The sequence below is a fragment of the Phalacrocorax aristotelis genome, chromosome 7, assembly GCF_949628215.1.
Source record: "Phalacrocorax aristotelis chromosome 7, bGulAri2.1, whole genome shotgun sequence".
Taxonomy (NCBI): Eukaryota; Metazoa; Chordata; class Aves; order Suliformes; family Phalacrocoracidae; genus Phalacrocorax; species Phalacrocorax aristotelis.
Window position 1 is genome coordinate 21,443,111 of NC_134282.1, and position 22,107 is coordinate 21,465,217.

At 40.3% G+C, this 22,107-nt stretch overlaps 1 protein-coding gene across 6 annotated transcripts in view; it reads left to right on the forward strand.

Annotated features, from left to right (window-relative positions):
* The window catches only part of PAX3 (paired box 3), an 81,917-nt gene that overhangs the window by 51,198 nt on the left and 8,612 nt on the right, over positions 1 to 22,107 (forward strand). For 4 of the 6 annotated variants that reach the window (XM_075098329.1, XM_075098332.1, XM_075098334.1 and 1 more), the window contains 3 exons: positions 3,437 to 3,636; positions 14,867 to 15,032; positions 16,235 to 16,449. In XM_075098329.1, the coding sequence (XP_074954430.1) occupies positions 3,437 to 3,636; positions 14,867 to 15,032; positions 16,235 to 16,449 (581 nt within the window). Of the gene's footprint in view, positions 1 to 3,430; positions 3,637 to 14,866; positions 15,033 to 16,234; positions 16,450 to 22,107 lie in introns of all 6 variants that reach the window. The other 2 variants (XM_075098330.1, XM_075098331.1) reach the window with 1 other exon arrangement.

Sequence of the window (22,107 nt, forward strand, 5' to 3'; positions counted from 1 at the left end):
AGAAGACTTTGTAAGAAATAAAAATAGTGCAGTTTGTTGTACAGACATGTAGCTATCATTTTAGATTAAATTTTTCTGATTTTAATATTGCAGATAAGACAAACCAAAGGAACAGAATGTTTTCAAGAAAGCTGCACATAGCAGCCAGGCCTGGCGAAGGGTAACACCAATGAAATCAGATAGATATTAAAGCCATTTCATTTGATGTATGATTTCTCATTACTTTAATCTTATTACTTGCTCTCTGATTGTTTGCATTTGATTAGATGTATTGTCCTGGGCTCATAGATACATTGTTCAGTTTTTTCTGACTGATTTACCTTTTCCCCTTTCATATACTGCTTAATGAAATGTAAAGCTAAAATGAAATTAAGTAAGTATTTCAGTTCTGCATTCTCATTGCTGCATGAATGCAAGGTGCAGGGAAACACCACAAGATTTTGCTAAGTCTTTATAAAACATTTTTAGAGAGATCATTATGGGTCTCCTGATACTTCCCACCCAGTTGGTGAGGGAATTCACTTCAGAAACTTAGCAATAAATATCCACTTTAAATTGCACAGTTTAAGCTGGCTTTTTATAGGTATATACATAGATGTTTGAAGACGTTCCATACATACATTAGTCTGAAAGCAAGTATTGAAAGAGTTCCTGAGATCTGAGGATTTAACTTTAAAAAAAACCACAAAAAACCAAAAAACCCCAAACAAACAAAAAACCCAACAAAAAACCCTAAAAAACAAAACAACCAAACAAAAAAAAACAACAAAAAACCCCCACCAAACCAAACACCCCCCCCCACTTCCCCACACAACCCCCCCCAAAACCAAAACAAACCTTATTGTACACAATCAAAGGCAACTTTTGTCAGAGAAGTTGTTTCCAAAAGGAACCTTCCTGAGCTCTGTTTCAGATCTTACCACACTGAGTATGGTCAGAGTGCAGTGCTAGACAGTATGACTCTGTCAGCGTGCCTGGTGTGCTCTCCTCTACTAGCCTAGCTTGTCAGCATTAGCTCTTCTGCTTAAGGTGGGCAATTTGTATTGGAGGCTAACATAGGAAAACTATATTTTAAATATCCCATGTTTCTTTTCATTCTTGAACAGCAGCATGAAAGCCATCCTGGAGGGCTGTAGCTTGGCATTTGCTAAGGAAGGCAGGTATCACTGATTTGCTTGGACCCTGGCTGAGAAGGTTTGGGATTTGTCACCGGTTCAGACAATGTGTTATGTTCATTTTTGGTATAACCTAGATTGCCTGTTTAATAAGGAAAGAACTTGAACTATTTGGGATAGGATGTTTGTGCTGATTCCTCTGTTTTCAGGGACAGTATTCTCAAAAAACAAAACAGCTTAATCCAGTCTTGCTTGGAGCAAAACTTCAATGTAAGTGAGAGACTCCGGGAGGTGGATGTTTTCACTGCACATTGAAGCTGGGCTTTATGCGATGTCCTGTGTAGGTTGGATCCAAAATATTGTCGGTGTCTGTCTGGACAATGAAGATAGCTTTTGCATAAGAGCCTCTGGTCTAGCAGTAATTGTTCTTTTGTTGGTATGCAGAAATTCATAAAGTCTTTAGCTGAGTTGTCTGGAAAAGCACTTTGTCTTTCTCATGCTGTAAGACCAAGTAAACAGATTAGGTGTATTTATTAGTTCAAACAGCTTGAGTGAAATTGGAAATGTAAGATAGCTAGAAATGAACACAGTGGGGGGTTTTAGCTGAAGCTTGAGAAATGGTGGTTTCCTTCTGGCTTTGTGTTCTCAGTTACTTCTAAATAAATCACATTAAGAAGATTATTTTAAATCAATGTCTATATCAATAATTTATTTGGAATTATTGAAGTAGTAGAAGCTATGCTTGTACTTCAACTGAACAAGTAGTTTCAGCATCACTGGGAAGTGTCTGCCCTCTTTAGGTGGGTTCCCCTGAAGACTCAGGCAAGAAGGAATGCTTGACACCTGGGACAGCAACTGATGCAAGTGAAGAGTGGCTTTGGAAGTCTCCTGTTTTGATTTGTTACTGTTTGTTGGAGAAAGAGAATGTGGTCAGGTACTAAAGAGGTTTTGCTGTCTTCACAGCTATAGCTACGGGTTCAGCCATGGCTGGGCTGAAGCTGGAGTTCACTTGGTTGCCAGGGAGCACAGGGGAAACAAGCAGTGATGCCAGGAGGTAGCTGCCTCTGTGTGTGATATCACTCTTTCCACATCCCCGAAACCCAGTAGGAGTTTCCATTCTGATTACTCCTTAGACTGCTGATTACCAGAGTTGATAGGCCCTTCCTGGGTCATGGACATGCTGTACGTGGTCTGTTTCTTGCCAACTTTCCTTAGGTACCGACTCTGGGTGTGGCATGAGGGGCCTTTGGTCCAAAGCAGCTTGGCTGTTTTGCAGTCACATCCTGGACTGTTGCCTGGAAGCTGAGCAATAACACATCTGCATGTAGCCATGGTCTGTGCTGGAAAAGGTCCCACGGTTAGGAGGAATAATGATAAAACCTTAGGTGAAGGAAGCATGTAGTACATGTATTTCAGCTCTGGTCATCACACATGCTGGAATCTCATTGCTTTAGACACTGGAAGAGTCGAGTTGATCTATTGCTACGAGCTATTCTTACCAGACTTCTCTGTGCAATGCAAGTCTCAAAATTTATTTCTTTTTAATGTTAACACTTGTCTAGTCTGTCTGAAGGTTATGTTAAGTGGTTCCAAGACAGGCAAGTAAGGTACAAATGAGCAGGAATGTTTAAATGTGCTAAGATACACTAACACAAACGTGTAAAATACTGTTCAGAGTGTAAGAAAAAAATACACTTGATGTGAAGTAAATACTTGATTGTGTACGAGAACTAATTTCTTCAATAGTGCTCCCTGTACCTTTGTAATCACTTCCATCACCATTTCAGCAATAAGGTTTTAGTGGTGGATCTATAGGGAAGGTCTCATGGACATGTGTGTATAGAGGCAGAACGTTTAAGTTACAACATGAACACACAAATATTTGTATCTGTTCACTGTTCCAGGGAAAGGAACAAGGCCGTATTGCTTGCCTGATTGTTTGGGACTAAGCACTACTGCTCAAGTTTTTAAAACACTTGCAAACTGCTGGAGGAGTTAAAACAAAGAAATGAAGTAATTAATTTACTCAGAAAGATTGCTGGAGGTCCTTAAATATTCTTGGGCCAGGAAAAGTTGCTAAACTCATAGTTGAACTTTTGACAATTCTTTACTTGAGCATATTTGCACAACGTAACATTTAACTCTGATTTGTTTCTCTCATATTTTTGCTTTTTTGAAGTTTGCCAACTCAGTTCTGAGTTATGGGGGAAAAAAGCAGCTTTTCCATATAAGAAGATATAATTGATTGATCCAGTATTTTGCCTCACCTCCTTCAACTAAAGCTAATTTTTGTCTTTAATTTTTTCTTTTTTGAGCATCAGCACCCCAGTCTGATGAAGGCTCTGACATTGATTCTGAACCAGATTTACCTTTAAAAAGAAAGCAACGTCGTAGCAGGACAACCTTCACGGCAGAGCAACTGGAAGAGCTGGAGAGAGCTTTTGAGAGGACACACTACCCTGATATTTATACCCGGGAAGAACTTGCGCAAAGAGCCAAACTCACGGAGGCTCGCGTCCAGGTATGTATTTAAAAGCTGCCTAACAAAGGGAATTTCCTTTTCTGTTAGCATGTCGTGTCCTTTTATATTATCGCATGATCCTACCACGGCGTAGAAGGAAAATATGAAGCTACGTGTTGTTTAAAGCCTTAGGGATTTTTGTGTCTGTACATGGACATTGGTTTTCCAACTGTTTAAGGCAACAACGGCTTTGAAAAAAGTTTTGGTTTCCCCAGTTATTGTTCCATACCTACCATGAATATAATACTGAGCCTTTGGAAAAGAAGGTCTATTATTTCAGTTTGTTTATTTTATGCATTTGACAGCCCTGTGCATATAATCAGATCAGCTGTTGTACCAGTTCATAGTTATTTAACTGATTTCATCTGTTGCTGTTTAGGTCTTTCAGGCATTAACAGGGGGAGAGAAAAACATTTTAAAAAGGACAATGTGTCTGTAGAGCCCTGCAAGTGAGCAGGGTTACTGGTGCAGTATCTACAGTTTACTTTTAGGTTAGCTTTTGAAGTTGACTTGATTTAAACCTTGTAATAACTCTTTTATCCCCACTGTCAGTTTAATTCAAAAGAAAATAAACCCTCAAATAACTCTTAGGTCTTCACAACTGCATGTAGATCGGATTGTCTAAAACTAGCTAACGTGCTGGAGGAGTAAATCATGGAGTAGACTTAAATTAAAAAAACAAACAAACAAGAAAGAACCCCAAAAGCCAAACATGAACCTGGATTTTTCAGATGTCCAAAAAAAGGCAAGTAGCAGCCAAATGACTCTGGAATAAACTGTGCCCCGGAGTTCAGGTTCAGACTAGGACTTACTCTGTTTCATGGCACAGAGGCACATCCTGTGGAATGTTTAATACCACAGGGAGAATCCTCTGCTGCTCTTTCACTACTTGACATCTAAGAGTCATTTGGAAAAGAATGCCCAGTTTAAATCAGTCTGAATTGCAAGTGTTTGTAAGCAAATGTGTGGTTGGGTGACAAGCAAAATGTTGCAGCTTGTGGTCTAACCAAGGAAGGGAAATGAGTGGTAACTTGTGATCTAACCAAAGATGCAGGTGAATTTGGCTGCTTTAGTGAAACTCTGGTTTTATGTTTTGGCCCTTGAAGCTCAGCCTGAGGCATTCAGACTCTGCAAACTGATATAAGCAATACAAAATATCCCTCTGACTCTTTAAGACAAGCATGCCTATTGCAGCATGACTGTATTCTTGAGTGTCTGTCTTGAAAGGTTGAGACTGTTTCAGTTTTACCTGTTAAATGTTTTTGCAGAAGACTTCACACCATGTTTCTTGTAAGTGTTTGATACAACTGTGAGAGAAAAATCACATGTAGGGATGAATTTGTCTGGAAGACAAACTCAGTGGTGGATGACCCTTTCCTTAACATGTTTACTAAGTGAAATGCTTGCAAAACAACTTTATATATAGACTTGGGACAGGTAAGACCAAATCAAGCTCTGGGAATCATCCATGCACAAACATAATAAAGATAACATCCTACACAAGTTCTGTTAGCAAGATGAATGGGATGTAGGATATGATGTTTTGGTCTATGTTAGCTTCAGTGGAAAATACAATAAAATGGAAAAGACCTTGTTCGTGTTTTTCTAAATCAATGACCCACAGCTAGAAGAAAAGCAGAACTCTCATTAACATAACAGCTGTCTTAATGTGGCTTTAACCCTGTGACTTTTTACATTCCTTATGGCTTCCTTGGTTCCCTTGAGACGCATCCTGTCTCACACCACTCCTATGATCTACAGCCTCGTGAATTCCCCAGTACCTCTGACATATGGATATTTTACCTAACCCAGCATGGAAGAAAGTTCCCAGTCAATCAATGATTAAAATACCAGAACAAAACCTTTCTGGATTAAAGATGAGCTGGGGTTGAAGCAGCCAGCCTGTGGGCAGTTTCCTAGTGCACTCCATCTGTCTGGTACCCTTGAAGACTGGCAGAATGATTTAGCAGTGGATTAAGGGATACAGGATTTGCCTTATCAGCATTCAGCACCTCTCTATAGCCCCTTAAAATAACCACCTATGATGGGCATGAAATAAAAGATGACCTGTGAAAAGAAAATAACCCTAAGAGACTCGAGGCTGAGAAGGCTGGATAGCCATACTGATGTACCATTCAAGCTTTCTTAGTCACACTTCTTTTTTGGTAACAGTATGACAGAGATCAGAGATGCCAAATTTTATATGGATATATACACAAAGATGTCTTTGACTGCTTCCTGATCAAGCATCATCTAAAAGAGCTAGCTCTTTGCAGACCGAGTCCAGCTGAGCCCAGAAATTCTTTTCTGTTCTGGAGCCGTAAGGACTAATTTTGTAGAGTTGTTTTACATTGTCTAGGAAGTTATTTAATTGATTATAACTGGACCAACCTTGCTATTCCCTCAGTCCCTCCATGTAACACTTGCATCTCATGTTTTGTTTTTCCTACCCTGCCGCCCCCATGCTTCCCCTCTCCTTCTATTCCCCAAGGCAGCCTCTGAACACCGTGAAAGGAAGAGTCTTAAACCACCGAGTCATCTATTTTCTCACTTTCCCACTGTTAAAGGGTAACCAAATGCATGTTTCTAAGCTGGTTGTTTGGAGGGGGGAAAAACATTGCCTCTGGGCTGAGATCAAACTTGGAACATTTCAGCCCCTAAGGGGAATTTTTTGAAAGCTACAAGCAACTGAAAACAGACTTTACACTGTGATTGTTATTTGTGTACTTAATTGTGGGGACAGGAAGGGCTTTTGGGGAAAGAAGTGTTGCAACAAACTCCATATTGCAAGAGTCACAGGATACGTAACTATAATCATTGCAAATACTTCAGCACTGGGTGTAATAAGGAGTTAAAATGTTCCCTGCAATTTCTCCTGCAGCACCTTTCCACTCAAGGACCACTGCATCTTCCTCCCCTGTGTTTGAGCCTAGATGTCATGGGGAGCCAGGACAACCTCTTCTGTTGCCTCTTCCAAAGGCACCTGGCTCTTTTAACACGTTACATGCAGCAGGAAGGGGAAAGTTCTTCAGTCTTGTGTATTCATCAGATACAATTCAGAAACATAAGCCTCAAAGGATGACTTTTTAGTTAAAAAACAAAACCCAACAAACAACCAAAACCCAACAAAACAACCCCAATCCCTCCCTGCCCAAAAAACCCCAAACAACAAAAAAAATCCAGACTCAAACAAACCAGTAGTAATACCCTGGGAATGTGAAGTTAGATTAATATATTGCAAATAAAAAAATCACAACCATGCAGTACTTTACTAGTCCAGTTTAAAAACTAATTAAACCCATCATTAAGTTGCAGTGCAGGCCCTTAAGGTCTGTGGCCTATTTTTACTCAATCTGAGGGCACATTCTAAAAGTGAGTTTTTCCCCAGTGTAGGTAAAGAACAAAGCCTCTTTCTGAGCTTCAGAGTGGTGCAGTTACGGTTTCTGTAACAAATAGTGAATCAGGAATGAAGTGGGTAGCATCTTTTCTGGCCACCTTTTGATTCCCACATCAGGCTTATTTTTAGTGAGAACTGGGTGAACTTTGGCAGCATCTTGAAGCCTGTTTCAGATAAACGGTGGGAGGTGTTTCATTCAATCTTTTGCTAAAGGATTTTTAAGTAAGGTTCAGGTTTGTCCTGTGGCAGGTGGAGGACCAGAGGCCTCCTTGGCTGATAGGAACCGGCCAGTCAGACAAATCCTGTTGGGCTGTGTGTTGAAGGCTGGCCTCACAAATTATCAGAAATGTGATGTGTGAGACTCGAGTGTTGGGCCATCTTGAGGATGTGTCCCCAGCTATATGGGATTGTGAGGGGCAGGAGGTCCTGCCATGAGAAGCGGCTGGCACACAGCCTTCCTGCTTTACCCTAAAAGGCAATGGGAGAAATGTGTTTGGACTCTTTTAGTCCATGAATAATGGTGAAAAAGCAGGGGAAGTCAGGAAGAATTTTGAAACACGACAGTGTCCTGTCCTGAAAAGACTCTTCTTGGCCAAATCCCACGTTTAAATCAATTTGCTTGAAAACTTACAAAAAGAAAAATATTGTTTAACAAAAAGGCATGTCTGAAAATTCAAGCAGATCTCTCCAGGCTACTAGTATGGGGTTGAATGTTCCCATGTCAAACTTGTAATCAGCTTGTAAGCTTTTGTGAAAAGCTTATTATAGCTTCAGCAAATAAAAGAAGTCCCAAGAGCTCAGAAATCTTGAGTAGCCAGAAGAAAAATGATAATTTTAAGTGCTGTGCTTGCATATTGTTTTCTTTGTCTCACTGTGGTACAGGGAGGGGAAGAGGTGGTTTGGAGAAGATGATAGTGGGGCACAAAGGTGAGAGAAGAAATGATAACTCTTAAGCTAGTAGTAAGGTTTGAAAGTTCTGAAGTCCAGTCCTTCAGCTTTAATATCATCTTCTCAGCAGCAAACAGTGAAAAGCATTCACTGGGGAAATCATGGAGGAGGGAAGACCTGTGCCAAAAAAAAGTATTTGCCTTCAGCTCCTCTGAAATGGTTTGAGCTTGCACGCTGAACTGCACGGTCCTATGGGGAGATGGGATAAGGGAATGTGGGACAGATTCAGGAACATTTAAGACCTTTCAGCAGATCCTTACAGTTATTCCTGATGTGGTTTATGGAGAATTTATAGTGCCTTTTTTGAGGCTGAGCCTTTTGCATCATATATAGGATAAAGAAAGAAAATGCTGTGTGCATTTTTGTAGTAGATAACCCTGTTACTGCAGATTTCCCACCCACCCTGGGGTAAAGGAGAAATTCTTATGGGTAAATGAGCCAGCTACAAACATGCAAGCCCAACAAGACATTTTTAAATATAAAGGAAAAAGGATGTGATTTTGATTCTCTTTTTCTGGTCCCTACTGCCCAAGGCTCAAATTAGTGGCGGTTTAATTTATAAATACACAGTTCAATTTGCTTATTACTCAATATTTTGTGGAACTATTCAGCTGTAGTGTTTTAGAAGTATTTATGTAGGACTGAGTCAACGTATTTTCCAGGAAACCTATGAGGGTTAAGTACGTTGGATCGCACTGGGAGGTGGTTAGAAGTCCTCATTCCCTTTGGCACAGCATAGGGGTTTTTTGGTCTGGTGGCTTTTATTTTTTTTTAATTTTATATGTGTGTGTGTGTCTTTTTGGGGGATTTTTTTGCTTGCTTGCTTGCTTGCTTTAAAAGAACTCTGGTTTCCATCACATTGATAATTCCGTATATCCCAACCAGCAAGACTTCCCATCACCATAAAGAGCAGCTCCCAGCAGACCCCAGGCAGAGAACCTGCAGCCTTGTGGTGTTCCCACTGGTGGTCGTGGCAGGTCATTCTCAGCAGGCTGGCAGCACCACTTTGGCATGCTGTGTGGAAACAGGCCTACCCATAGTGTGCCTCTGTGTGTACGCAGTAGAGGCTGGGGATGTGTGGATGTTGCAGCGAAGCTGATTTACCAACTAGTTTTTGCTAAAAAGCAATTCTATTTCTACTCTTTCTTCTTCCTATGGGTGGCCCCTGGCAGTGCTCTCCCTGGAGCTCATCTGATACCATGGTGAGACAGGATGGAAATTCACGCTACTGCAAAAAAAGGAAAGGGAAGAAAAATAACTTTTTCCTTTTTTCCCTGCTGTTTTGTGTTCTTTGAATGAACTCCTAGCTGAGAGCTGGTGTCGGCTCTCAACCTGGCAAGTGGGTACAAGTGCCCGCACAGACCGCTCTGAAGGCTGCTGGAGTAAATGTTAGGTCTGTCACCAACAAGGACTGCAGGACCAGACACTGCAGGTGTCTTTAGAAGTCATGCTACTGTGTTTTGCAAAGAAAAGAGGTACTTCTGTCTGGGCTGGTGCAGCCCAGCTTCATTAGCAGTTTCCTCATTCAGCCTCCCCTCTTTGCAAGGCAGCCTCACTGCTTCTGGCACACCCCAAATTCACTCCCTGATGGCACATACCCCAAGGACTCCTGCTTCCAGGATGGTCAGACTTTATTTTGGACATGTGAATTTTGGGGGGAAGGGAGAGGTGGGGAATAGGGACAGTGGGAAGGCAGTTACCATGAAAAATATCATAAGGCAAAAGGGGAAAAACCCAACCCCACACCCCCTCTCTAAAATAAAAAGTGCTGTTAATAATACATCAGCCTTTTGACTTTGTGTGGTTTTGGCACTCATGCTTGTAATGGTCAGGACTGTGTTTAACAAAATATCCACGGGTTTCCTGCAAAATTCACATCTCGAATGTTTTGCCCTGTTGGTTCAGAGATCTTTTTGCCTTAAAAGCACATAGAGAACTCTGTGTTTACGATCAGGCTGTTGAAATGTCAAGGCTAATTACACTAGTGTGCTCCCAAGTGAATAAATGCATCTTTTAAAGAATATCCTTTTGAGATCAACAAAATAAGATGTTGGCATGATCATTTGCAAAGTACTTAAAGGAAAAATGATAATAAAAAGCAGGATCTAAATATTGGAAAATAGAGATGGGAGAAACCTATTAGTTCACCTCACCCATTCTGCATAGGTGTGAAATATGATTTCTCCTTTGATCAGTCCAGTTCCAGATGCTTTAAAAACTGGAGCCTCTAATACTTACTTCCTTTAAAGGACTGGGTTTTTTTCCTCCTTTTGCCCTAGATTTTATCCTCTTCAGTTCTGTTCTTGAGAGATAAATTTTGGCTAGACATTGGGGTTCAATTTTGTTTCCAAATCATCTGGGTAATTTACATTCCATCTTTGAAAGTGACAGAAACTAGGGAGCCAGAGCCTCACTAAAATGAACATGACTTGGCTTCTGGTGCAGACATTTATTTTGGATGCTTGTGTCCCTCAGACAAGCCCTGTTTCCTCTGTCCATGTCTGTATTTGAACAGCACCAAGCACAGAGCTTATGCATGTTACACCGACACAAGTAGATCATATACCTTCAGACACAGAACCATTTGTGTAAGAACGCTGTATTTTGAGGCTCCAAAATGCAGTAGTTTGCTTGACCACTGCTTTTGCTTCCATGGGGGAATCTGGTGTGGTTAGTGCTTATCTGAAGTGCTGTCTAGGGTTGGTCTGCCTTCCACTGAGATCCATGTTGTTGCTGGTGAAGGCGACACACAAGATATGTTAGTTTGTCAGATTAAGTAAATGTAGATAGTTTAGAGTTGGTTTTCTGTGACGCCCACTACAGGGTGGCACTTTTCCCACAGTATGACACTTGTGATCTTCACCAGGGGCTGTTATACTCAGAGCACCTCTGCATCCGGGTGATGATCACTTCCCCCTCAGAGTGAGGCTGTGGGAGAACAGAAGCATCCTGTAGGGAACCTGCTAGGTTTGAAAAGGCCACTTATAGGGTGAGGTTTTTGCCATGCTGGTGGAAGCTGAAATTTCCTGAACGTAAGGGGACATTGTGTTTAAATCGTGTTGGAAATGTACAGACAAAAGAAAATATTTCCCCAGGTGTTTACAATATGTTTCTAAGCAGACACATTGGCTTGTGGTGACTAGATTTATTTTTACATCTTGGTCTGATATTGGCAACATTTTTCCAGATCTCTTTAATTAGTGGTATTAGTGCATATGGATTCTTCATGATACGTGCTAATTTAAAAAATAAAAAATATTTATGAACTCTTGAGAATAAGTCACGTTACCTGAAGGTAGAATAAGTGAAATACTATGATTGGGGAAAAAAAAAAAAAAGAAGAATCATTTCAGTTAACATAGAAAGCATATAACTGCTACTGAATAAATTTTTGGATCCAACTAATTTTAATAAATATTACATAAAATGTAAATAAAATATTTAGGTTTGAGTTAGTTTTGAGTAATTTCTTCCTGACTTTCCACAAATGGTTTTCAAATTTTTAACTCTCCCATTTAATTTTATTCGTATTTTTTTCTCCTGTCTTACTGTTACATTCTTTCTTTTTTGTGTTCTGTCACACAAAACATCTGAAATCAGCAGTTACCTAGTATAAAACAGGAGTTAAACACAGTTGCAAACCAGATCTCGAGCCATGTGAAAAGAGTGAGGCCATGACAGTAAATAGTAACAATAGTAAAAACTATTGTGTTAAAACATCCAGAATTACAGATTCAGAGCTTCAGTATGTTCATTTGTAAAAATGTGTAATGGTAAGATTTGGGGCCACACTTATGGTTCTATTAAAGATAAATTATTTTCAGGATTTTTACCGAGGCTGGTCCAAAGCCTGTTAAAATCACAGGGAAACAAGTAAGAATGTGGATCAGATCCCTGGTGCTTAATGTAAAGGTGTGGGTTGTTGGGTTTTTTTTGGTGGTGGTGTCATGTTTGGTGGGGTGTTGGGTTTTTTTGTTTCATTGTTGGTTTTTTTTCTTTTTTTTTTTTTCCAAATATGACTCTACCGTTCTGTAGTGGTGTGTGTGGTATTAGTGGCAGTAAGACTCACTCTGCAGTTTTGAATTTGTTCAAGGGGTTTTGGTGAGTTCACTTGGGATTGATTCTGGTGCTAGTCAGGTGACATCTGCCTTCCTGCTGCCCGGGGAAAGGCAGGAGCCAGGGCAAGAGGCAGAAGGTGCGTGCTGTGGCTGATGGGGCAGCAAGGCAGTGGAGGGGCAGTGGCTGGAGCTGATGAGCCTGGAGCCATGGTTGTGCCAGCAGCATCTGACATGGGTGCCAGTCAAGTAGCACCCATTTAGCATGTCCAAATCGCATGGGACCAAGGTGGCAATACACAGCCTTGTTTCTTCACGGCCCAGGCAGGTTCCTTCACCCCTTCAGAGTCCCACTTAATTTAATGGGGTCCGGGCACCAACAGAGCTCTGTGCAAGTATATTCTTCGCGGAGCTGCTGTACACTTCTTGATACTATTGATGTGTCCCTTTCAGGGATGTTTAATATATATCTGTGATTCTGGAAGTATGCAAATCTATAATATGAGCTAAAATCTATTTGTACATAAAAGCATAAAAGTTGGCATTAATGCAAATCACTCACTCCTGAACTAAAGTTTGGGATTGGACTAATTTTAATAAAGATCTAGGGCTTGAAGGCAAATGCTTATCTCTAGAGGAAACAAAATCTTGTCACCTCATTTTCCTCAGTGAAATCTACTCCTGTAGTGTAGTTCGGTTAGTGTTCCCAAAGCATGCGAAGATCATCAGATAACCCTCTTGACCTGAAGAAGGGAGAGTGTTATGGAGAAAGCCATAGTTAATGACCTGGGTAGGCTAATTACAACATGCATTTGTTGTTCCCTGCTCCCTCTCTGACCTCTATTATCCTTCCTAACTGCTCTGGCTCTTTAGTAAAGCCTCTTCCTCTTCAGTGTGTCTTGCCCTTTTTTCCTTCTTTTTGGTTGTCTTCAAAAGACACTGTTGCAGGGGTGTGAGACTGGTTGACTTTGGGATACATAAGCAGGTGGAAGGAGTCTGTGAGGAGAAATTTAGACTTAAATGTCCATGAAAGAAGCAAAGGGTGAGAAGTGAAAAAGGATATAGATATCTATAAGATGAGAAAATAAAAAATATTGCTGAATCTAGATCCATCCTCAACTATTGCTTATTGCAGGTCTTGCATCTCACCCCTGGTGCCTCATCCCTGCCAGCTGGTTTCAGAAATGGTTCATGTGGAGGCCAAGGGAGGGTTACTATATACAGGAAAAAACCTGAGAGGGATTCCTGAGGGAGAGCAGAGGCTCCATCTATCCCTCTGTCCTAAATCTTAAACTGGAGTGGGAGTGTGCAATTAAGGAATAGATATTGTGGCCAAAGGAGGAGGCAGCTGTGTGAACTGAGCATCTCATTCTGAACCAAGGATGAAGCAAGATCCAACTACGTGGTGACAGATGGCCCAGTGAGTCTCACCACTCCTGCTATGAAATAGCAAGTGGAGGAGATACAGCATAGTCCAAAATGTTGTTACACCCTTACGTAAGGGCCACTCATGGTTTGTAAATTATGTTACACCTAGAAATCCAGTCTGTGATGGCTGATTCATAAGCAAGCATGGGCTGCTTGCAGGAAGGGGTGACAGACCTGAGACCCAACTTACTTTTACAAATGTGTCTACATGTGGCTCATCAGCTAACATGCCTCAGTAGCTTTCAGGCCAGACTGCCTTACAGGCTGTGCAGATGTACCTTGTAAGACCGTAACTGAATGTTAGCATCTTATCTAATTGATAGTATCCACAGGTGATCATTGCAGCTGCTTCAGGGTATACAAATATGAATTAATTGTCTGTTTGTTTACAAACATGTGTAGCCTCCCTTACCTCAAACATCCTTTCTTTTCTGTGGAGGTCCACCTCATGGACTGTCATCTAGAAGTTGCTCTAAACCTGCAGCAGGGCAGTAAGGGTGCATGCTGGTCCAGGCACCCCTGCTGTGGCTAGTTGCCCTTCTGATTTGTGGCAGGTGTAACTGCTATAATATCAATATTAATCTATGTGTTTTGCAACTCTTATTATGTCTGCATTTGTGAAGTCTTGCTTCTTCCTTTCTTGGAGGCTATAAGAGACATCCAGCACTAGAAAAACCTAAAACTTGCACTGAGAATGATGTGAAGGAAAGTGGATTTATGGCTAAAATGTCCCATTAATCCAAACCCCATCTGTCTGGTACCCTGTACTGGGAACAGATTTCAAAGTGGTTCTGAAATGCTAATCTAGTACTGAAATTCTGATCTACTGTTAATGTCAAGTTTATTAAGAGATTTTGTACATATGTGAATACAAAAAAACTTGCTGGGAGGGATTTGTTTTGTACACAGGGCTTATATTTTTCAAACTAAAAGCTTAAAGTTCTGTTGATCATTAGGGCAATATAGTATCCCAACACATAAGTACAAGTACCTTCTAACAGTGTATTAAGTGATGCCACTAACTTGTCAGCAAATTAAAGACAATACAGTCCAGACCAAATGGCTTTGGCTGGCACTTTTATCAAATGGAGAGATGTTTTTCCTTTCTTATTAAAACTGATAACTATTAAAAGCACTAAAGCTTAAAAGCTTTAGCCAGCTTGTTTCTCAGGAGAGGCTGCATTTGAGAGGAAACTAGGGTTCGGGATTCCTGTGTCCTGTCTGTTGAACCATGGAAGCGTGTGCCAAGGTCTCCTTTCTTGTCTAGGAGTTCTGAGCTCAGTGTGCATCTTCTGTATCTCTCTTCTCAGACACTGAATGCATTTGAAATACGATGCCATTATTTCTGATGCACCATAATAAATGTACAAAAATCAAATGTCCCTAATTAAAATATTTGTAGGTCTGGTTTAGTAACCGGCGTGCTAGATGGAGGAAACAGGCAGGAGCCAATCAACTGATGGCTTTCAATCATCTGATCCCAGGAGGATTTCCACCCAGTGCCATGCCAACTTTGCCGACGTACCAGCTCTCTGAGCCCTCCTATCAACCCACCTCCATACCGCAAGGTACAGTAGCCAATAGGTACTTGGTGTTATTGGTGGTTTCCTGTGTTGATCCATTGTAGAAACATTTTCTTCTCTAATGCAGAAAAAGGGGTGTTTGCTGATTTAGGGTCTGAGTCAGTGAGGACATTGCAAGCCTGCTTATTTTAAGCATGTAAGAACTCAGGTTTGTTTTGCTGCAAGGAAGGACTGGTTACATATGAAGGGTGCTAGCTAGAGAAATAGTAGCCTCCTGCACAGCAGAGGTGCAGTGTTTGGTAAAGCGATGTACACACTTCCCTACCCTTCTGCTGCATTGGCCTCCTCCACTCAGTGTGCCTGGCATGGCGGGGAAGGGTGCAGCAGTTGCATTCTGTCTTCTTTGTTGCTTTCAGTGACAGTGCAGTGGAAACTTCCGTGAGTACTCAGAATATTCATCTGATGGAGGAAAACCCCAGTTATTTAAACCATCTCGTTTCACATCAGATAGTAGCAAGTCTTAGTATGGTAAAAATTTATATTAACCTTATCAGAAATTCTGTGAACTTTGATGAATTTGGGGAGGGGGGAACAGAGCTGTGCTAGGTTTTACTATTAAAGAAAAACCTTACAGGTGAGTTTTTGTAAGACAAATAACTGTGCTGTCCTTGCTCCCTCCTTGAGATTTGGATCCTAACTGTTGGTGGATGTTTTTGCCAGGCCACATTCTAATTAAGGGAATTTTGCAAAGCCCAGGGCTTCTCCCATCCATTGCTATGTTTACTACAAATCACAGCAGAATTTCTGTGCTGTGACCAGGAGGGGAAAGCCTGTTACCAGCCTTCTAAGCAAATATCTATCTATCTATCTATCTATCTATCTATCTATCTATCTGTCTATCTATCTATCTATCTATCTATCTATCCATCCATCCATCCATCCATCCATCCTATATTTTATGTAATTTTCTTTTTAATTTTGCTGTAGTCACTCTGAACAATATGTACCCACTGAGGATTGTCTGAAAACTGCATGTGTCCTGTTATAATTTTCACGGTCTTTTAAGAATCTTTATGTAATTTAACTGGACAGTTGAACATCTAGCAATATTAAAGACTCACCTTTCTATTTAACCAGTATTTACATGCAGGTCCTGCTGCAATTCTGTCAAGTTGAGCCTCACATAATGAACTTCTTATGCTAGAAAAAAGAAGGAAAACATATCAACATGTTTCTTTTGCTTCTAGCTGTGTCTGATCCAAGCAGTACTGTCCATAGACCTCAGCCTCTCCCTCCAAGCACAGTACACCAAAGCAGCCTCCCTTCGAATCCAGAGAGCAGCTCTGCCTATTGCCTACCCAGCACCAGGCATGGATTTTCCAGCTATACAGACAGCTTTGTGCCTCCGTCCGGGCCCTCAAATCCCATGAACCCTGCCATTGGCAATGGCCTTTCACCTCAGGTCAGTCCTGTGTTTTCAGACAGAGGATTTGCTGTATACCAGAACCAAAGAGTCTATTCCCTCAGGCCATAGTATAATGAATTGCCAAATTTAAACCATAATGTATTCTTTATACAAGCCACATGATTTCAGTTTTCTAGTTTCCTTCTTTTTTTGTTTCTTTCCTCCTACTGGCTGAATCAAGAGTCATAGCTTATATTTAATTTCAAGTGATTTATAATGTAATCATGCAGGCTTCATGTTTACATTCAGTTGTCAAGCTTTCCTAATGTACTGCTGTTTTGCTGAAGATCCATGGCTAGGTACAGAAAGTAGATCATGTAGTTTTTCTAGAAATAAAATATCTCTTTAAGATAACCTCGCCAAGGTTTTACCAAATGGTCCAGGAAAATTACAGGCAGGTTGTACAAGGAGCATTCCAAGGGCTGAGCAGTACACATTGAGATGAGCCATAATCGAGTTATAAATACATAAATTAGGAGTATTACTGCTCTTTGGCAATATAGAAATGCATGAATACCATAATTGTTTTTCTAATTTGCATGAGCTCTTTTTAGGAAATCATGTTAATAAATTGCCTTGATAATTGAGTGTCAAAAGGTTGGTTACATTTTCCTACATGTGGCATCTGTCTGAAGCTGACATTATTAGTTAAAGCTTGAATAGATGGTAGTTTATTTTATTAGCGAGAGCTTTGCCCAGGTGCTTGGAAAGAGATGTCCACTAAATTCTGAGAAGTCACAAAGAGGATGCAATCTATAATTACAATCAGGAATCTCTTCAGGGCTGAAAGTGAGAGTTTTAACAGCTTTATCTTCTTTCTACCCTTTTTTCCTCTCAGTGGTTAGAAAAACAGAGAGAAGCTCAGAATGACACAAATGAAAAGTGAAAAGACAATTATACTCAATTACACACTAATCACTGACTATCACCATTGCCTAAGCAGGGAGAGGGCATTCTAATAGGCAGAAAATGAGATTTTAATGGCACAAAGGGTGGCCAAAATAACGACTCATATATCTTTGCCTCCTTCATTTTCTTCAACTTGTGGTTTGCATCTTGGGAGTACAGTTCCTGGTTCCTGTGCAACGGTGATAACTCTGTGCAGCTGAAAAGTTCAAAGGCACTGGAGTTGAAAAGAATGAATAACAAAGGCAATGAAATAAACATTTTTGCCCAAAGGCAAAAGTTCATAAACCCTTTTTTTGTAACAGTAAATGTAATTAAGTTTCACAGATTCCTATAGCATAGAGTGGCGTACAAAACTTTATGGCTTGAAACCTCAGGAAAAAAGTACCAACAGAAAAACAAACGGATGTACTTCTACCAAGACTTGAATGGATTTTGTTCTAAAGAATTGTGATTTCTAAATACAATCTCCAACAAAAGCCATGACATTATATTAGTTGCTTCCATTTTCTTTTAAAGGCCAGTTTCATAGTGTGCAAGGCTTCCACAATTTTGACATAAACGTCTTCCTGGGATTCAGCGTTAATCCAGCAAAAGTGGTTGTTAGTGTCAGTTAAAATGTGTTGGTTCTGGCTATGGAAAATGTGTTCAAAAAAGAACATATTTCACAAAGCTTTTATTGTCTGTGACACAGAATTCGAGCACAACAGTAAATAAATCTTTTGGTGTCTGGGCAAAGTGGGACAAAAAAGTGATGCCAGATTCCCCCAAAGTCTTGCTGATTTGAGGTTTGATATAATCAAAAATAGATCCTGGAGCAGATTTAGACTTCTTTAATCAGTTACTGTGCTTCTTTACACCCAGCCCTGTCTTACACTGTGAAGCTTCTGGGTTTTGTTGTTTTTCCGTAGGCTTTTGAAATCTTTTCCTACCCCAGCGCTTAGAGCTCCTGGTCCTATCCTTCACCTCTACCAATAGGTTTAGGGGAACGGCGATCACTCAAAAGCTACCTTGTGTTCATCACCGAATGCATACAGGAGATTGCTTACATGCATTCAGATTTTGAACTGCTTCTTGGCAACTGAGTGGTTACCTTCACTGGCTGATAAAGATCTTTCTGTCAAACGAACAAGAAAGCCAGGCCTAAATTCATGCAGTGTTGCCAGCAACTCCTCTAAAACAATTTTAGGACATCAACAATTACTTAGAGACACGCATAAGATGTATGTATGTATCAAATGACATATCTAGGCTTTGTGTTTATATAAGGGAGTGATATAGTGTCAAATATATAAATTATGAGCAACAAATCATGGGACTTTAGCAAAACAGTGATTGTGCTTTATGCTTGAAAGAAGAGCCTCAGGTGTTGGTCACGTACAAGTGATGTTACTGTGCGTGAAATGTCCCTTATTCGTGGGGTGTGTCGCAGTGCAGCCCCATGTCACGCTTCCTCAGGGCTCTTCCTGCAGGCGCCCAGGTGGCCGGCAAGTCGAAAGCCAGGTCTGCGTTGGGAATTTCACAAAGAGAGAGAAACGGGAGTTTTTCAGCTGAGTGGGCATGTTGCAGTGCCCTGCCTGTGTGCATGGAATTTAGATGAGAAGGAAAGAAGGTCTTTTTACTAGCTGGTGGATATTTGACCACAATAAATCTGAGTGTGTGAGCAATTAACATAGTGTTTCCGTCCATCAATGTCCTTTCAGGCAAGTGCTCTGGACATACTGTGTGTAAAGATGAATTTACAGTGACTTAAGGAGGAGGGAGGAGGGGGGACTTAGTCTGAAGCCCAAATAATCTCGTGATTTTAAAAAAAAACCCTCAAAACGTGCAGAACAAAATCTAATATTAAGATTCAGAGGATCCTATTCTTACCAGGCTTAAACCTCCATTTCCCCTTTGACCTCAATTTATTCCAAATGAGGGTCTGACACGTAGACCCCTGGGGAGGCTTTATTTACCATGCAGGATGTTTCCTTTCTAACTTTGTTCTTGAGTATGATGGACAAATACGTTGTTTCAGGCAAGCACTGGGTGAAGGCAGAGGACAAGGGGAGATGGCTATGGTGCTGTAATTTTATTTTTATCATGTTAGCCGGGAACTTGGAAGTTAGAGAAGACTGCATGTTTTGGTCAGTTTTAGGAAGCAGAGTGCTCCATAACATACCTGTCTGGCAGGCTGTGAAAGAAAATGTTGCTCCCATTTAAAAGAATAAGAGAATAGGAAGAGTCCGCCTTGTTAATACTATTCAGCACTTTTTAACATCAAGACAAGATCTGCAGATGTCTTCCAGATGACTGATTATCCTCCTTGTTCATCTGGTTTACTCATTGCTACCTGGCTGTGGTGAGAGAACCTCTGTCTTTCAGACCTACAAAGGGTTGACTTTTGCAGGAATAAGACAGGGATTAATTAATGTCTTGGGGAACTGGTAGCTGGGACAGTCCTTGTTTGTATTTCATGAAAAAGCAACCAAACTGCAAGCACTCCATCTCAGCCAGAGCTCTTTAAGTATAATGTCAGAATGGAGATTATTAGTGTGTAATATATGTAAATTGCAGATTTTTATGTTTTCTATGCCTATTATGCAGTTTCTTGGCTTTCATGCATACGTTTATGGGAATATTGTATTTTCTTGTCAAATTAGGTTTCAGTTGGTCAGTGCATTTTCTTCTAATAAGCATTTGCTAACTCAAAATTAGTAGGGAGTAGCATATCTGTGTTAATATGTGTGTACAGGACTTAAGCTTGCCTCTGAATCAGCATGTCACTTTCTCATACCAGCATTAAACGTCAGTGCTGGTTCTTCCATGGAAAGCAACTGCAAAAACACTTGTCTCGCAATTGCAGGTGTACGGTCTTACTAGAGAAAAGATTGTTTTTAAGACAGAATACCAATATTTTGAACCGCTTCATTTAAGAGAAGGAAAAAGGCTTTTCCGGTGTACATGGGCATCCCCTGACCTTGTCATGTGCTTTTTATTAGTGTCAAAGCAGCAGAGTTTGCTCTACACCAGGCAGTTCAGGCAGTTTGTTGGTTTTGAAGCGTGCCATTTCAAACTGCTTGTGGATTCAGATTGAGTAGCGATACTCTGCTCGCATTGCTGCCCATGAGACCACTTGCTTCCTGTATTTAATCTGTAGGATACTCAGACTTAAATAGTGCTGCAGTGTTAACTTTTTGCTGGAAAAAGAACAAATGTGCATAACCTGCCTCCTGCTAGACAGATTTTTTTTTCCCTCTCTGCCCTCTAGAAGACTTCTCAGATCTACTTTTTCCTCTTCCTTGTCATCTTCCCCCATAATTGAGTCAAACCAGTAACTTTGAAGGCTGCGGTTACAAAATGGGAAGTGGACTGAATGTTGAATGGGTTGTGTAGAAGATCATAACAGCCTTTAACAAAGTTTGCAGTTCTCATGCCATTACCTGGAGCTCACGAATAATCTTGATAAGAAAATTCAAAACTTTTTCTGTGAACAGCAGTAAAGATGCAAGCTGTTTCAAGGTTTCTTTCTTCTACTGTCAAAACATTTCACTGCCTGAGTTTCAGAATTATCCTGTGACTCTTTTTGGTGAGATAGATCTTAGGCAATTGGCTTCTCTTAAGTCTTTGAGAGCACTTGGTTTTCATTAACCTGAAGTATGGATCTGATGGCAGCTGTCGAATCAGTTAGATATGTTCATATTGTCTTGTTAACTCTGCGTTTAAGGGAAACACAGGAACCAGTGGCTAAAAACTTACATTCACTCATTAAGAGGGATGAGGGCAGGGGGAAGAAAAGCAACTATTAATTTATTATACTTTTTCCTATACCTTCTATCGAATTACTGTCCAACTGCCCACAGAAACTTTTCATTTGGATCCAAGACCCACACCAATGAGAAGCTCATGATCTTTGTCACAGTGAACTTCACTTTGAGAACTCCTCACTTAATGACCCAAGAACATGAGACAGAGGTCACATGGTATAATTTTCATGAGCACGAGGTTAATTTAATTAAAAAAAAAAAAGGGTTCAGCCAGTGGGATTGATTATTTCTGTTTCTGGAGTGGGTACAAATAGCTGGGATCCAATAGTTTCATAACTGTTATCGTGCAAGAATAACATTATTTGTTTTGTAAATATTGTAATATTTTAAATACTATAATTATATATTTATATATACTATACATACATTATATTAACATAATAACAACAATAAACAGGTGACCTTACATTTTGAATGTCCGCCTTAAATTCTGTCTCTGGGCCTATTTCCACCTTCATCGCCACCACACCGGAAAAGTTGGAGTGGGTGCATGGGGCTTCAGCCTTCCAAAAACAGATCTTCTCTTACAGCTCAGAAATCTTACATGGAGATACAAAAAACTGGACTTTTCTGGAAATTTAAGCCAATTGTACTGTAACCTCATGAGAATAAATGTTTAGAAATACAGTAAAAATACAGACATCTTAAATACAAAAATGTAACAGTAAAATGACATTATATATATAAAACATATCTGTTTCTTGGTTTTCTTAACTCTTTTTTAATGACATTGCTGCATTGAACTTCTGATTCTTTATTGAATTTGCGAAATAGATATATCAATGGGAATCTGAATACTTGCATATTTATTCAGTTAAGGACTGGTATATGAATGAGGGCTTTGTCATGAGTAATCAGTTGGATCACTTCAGTCTTTAATTATGGTCTGTATTTTAGATTTCCAAAGAAAGGTACTAAAACTACCACAGCATGATTCAGT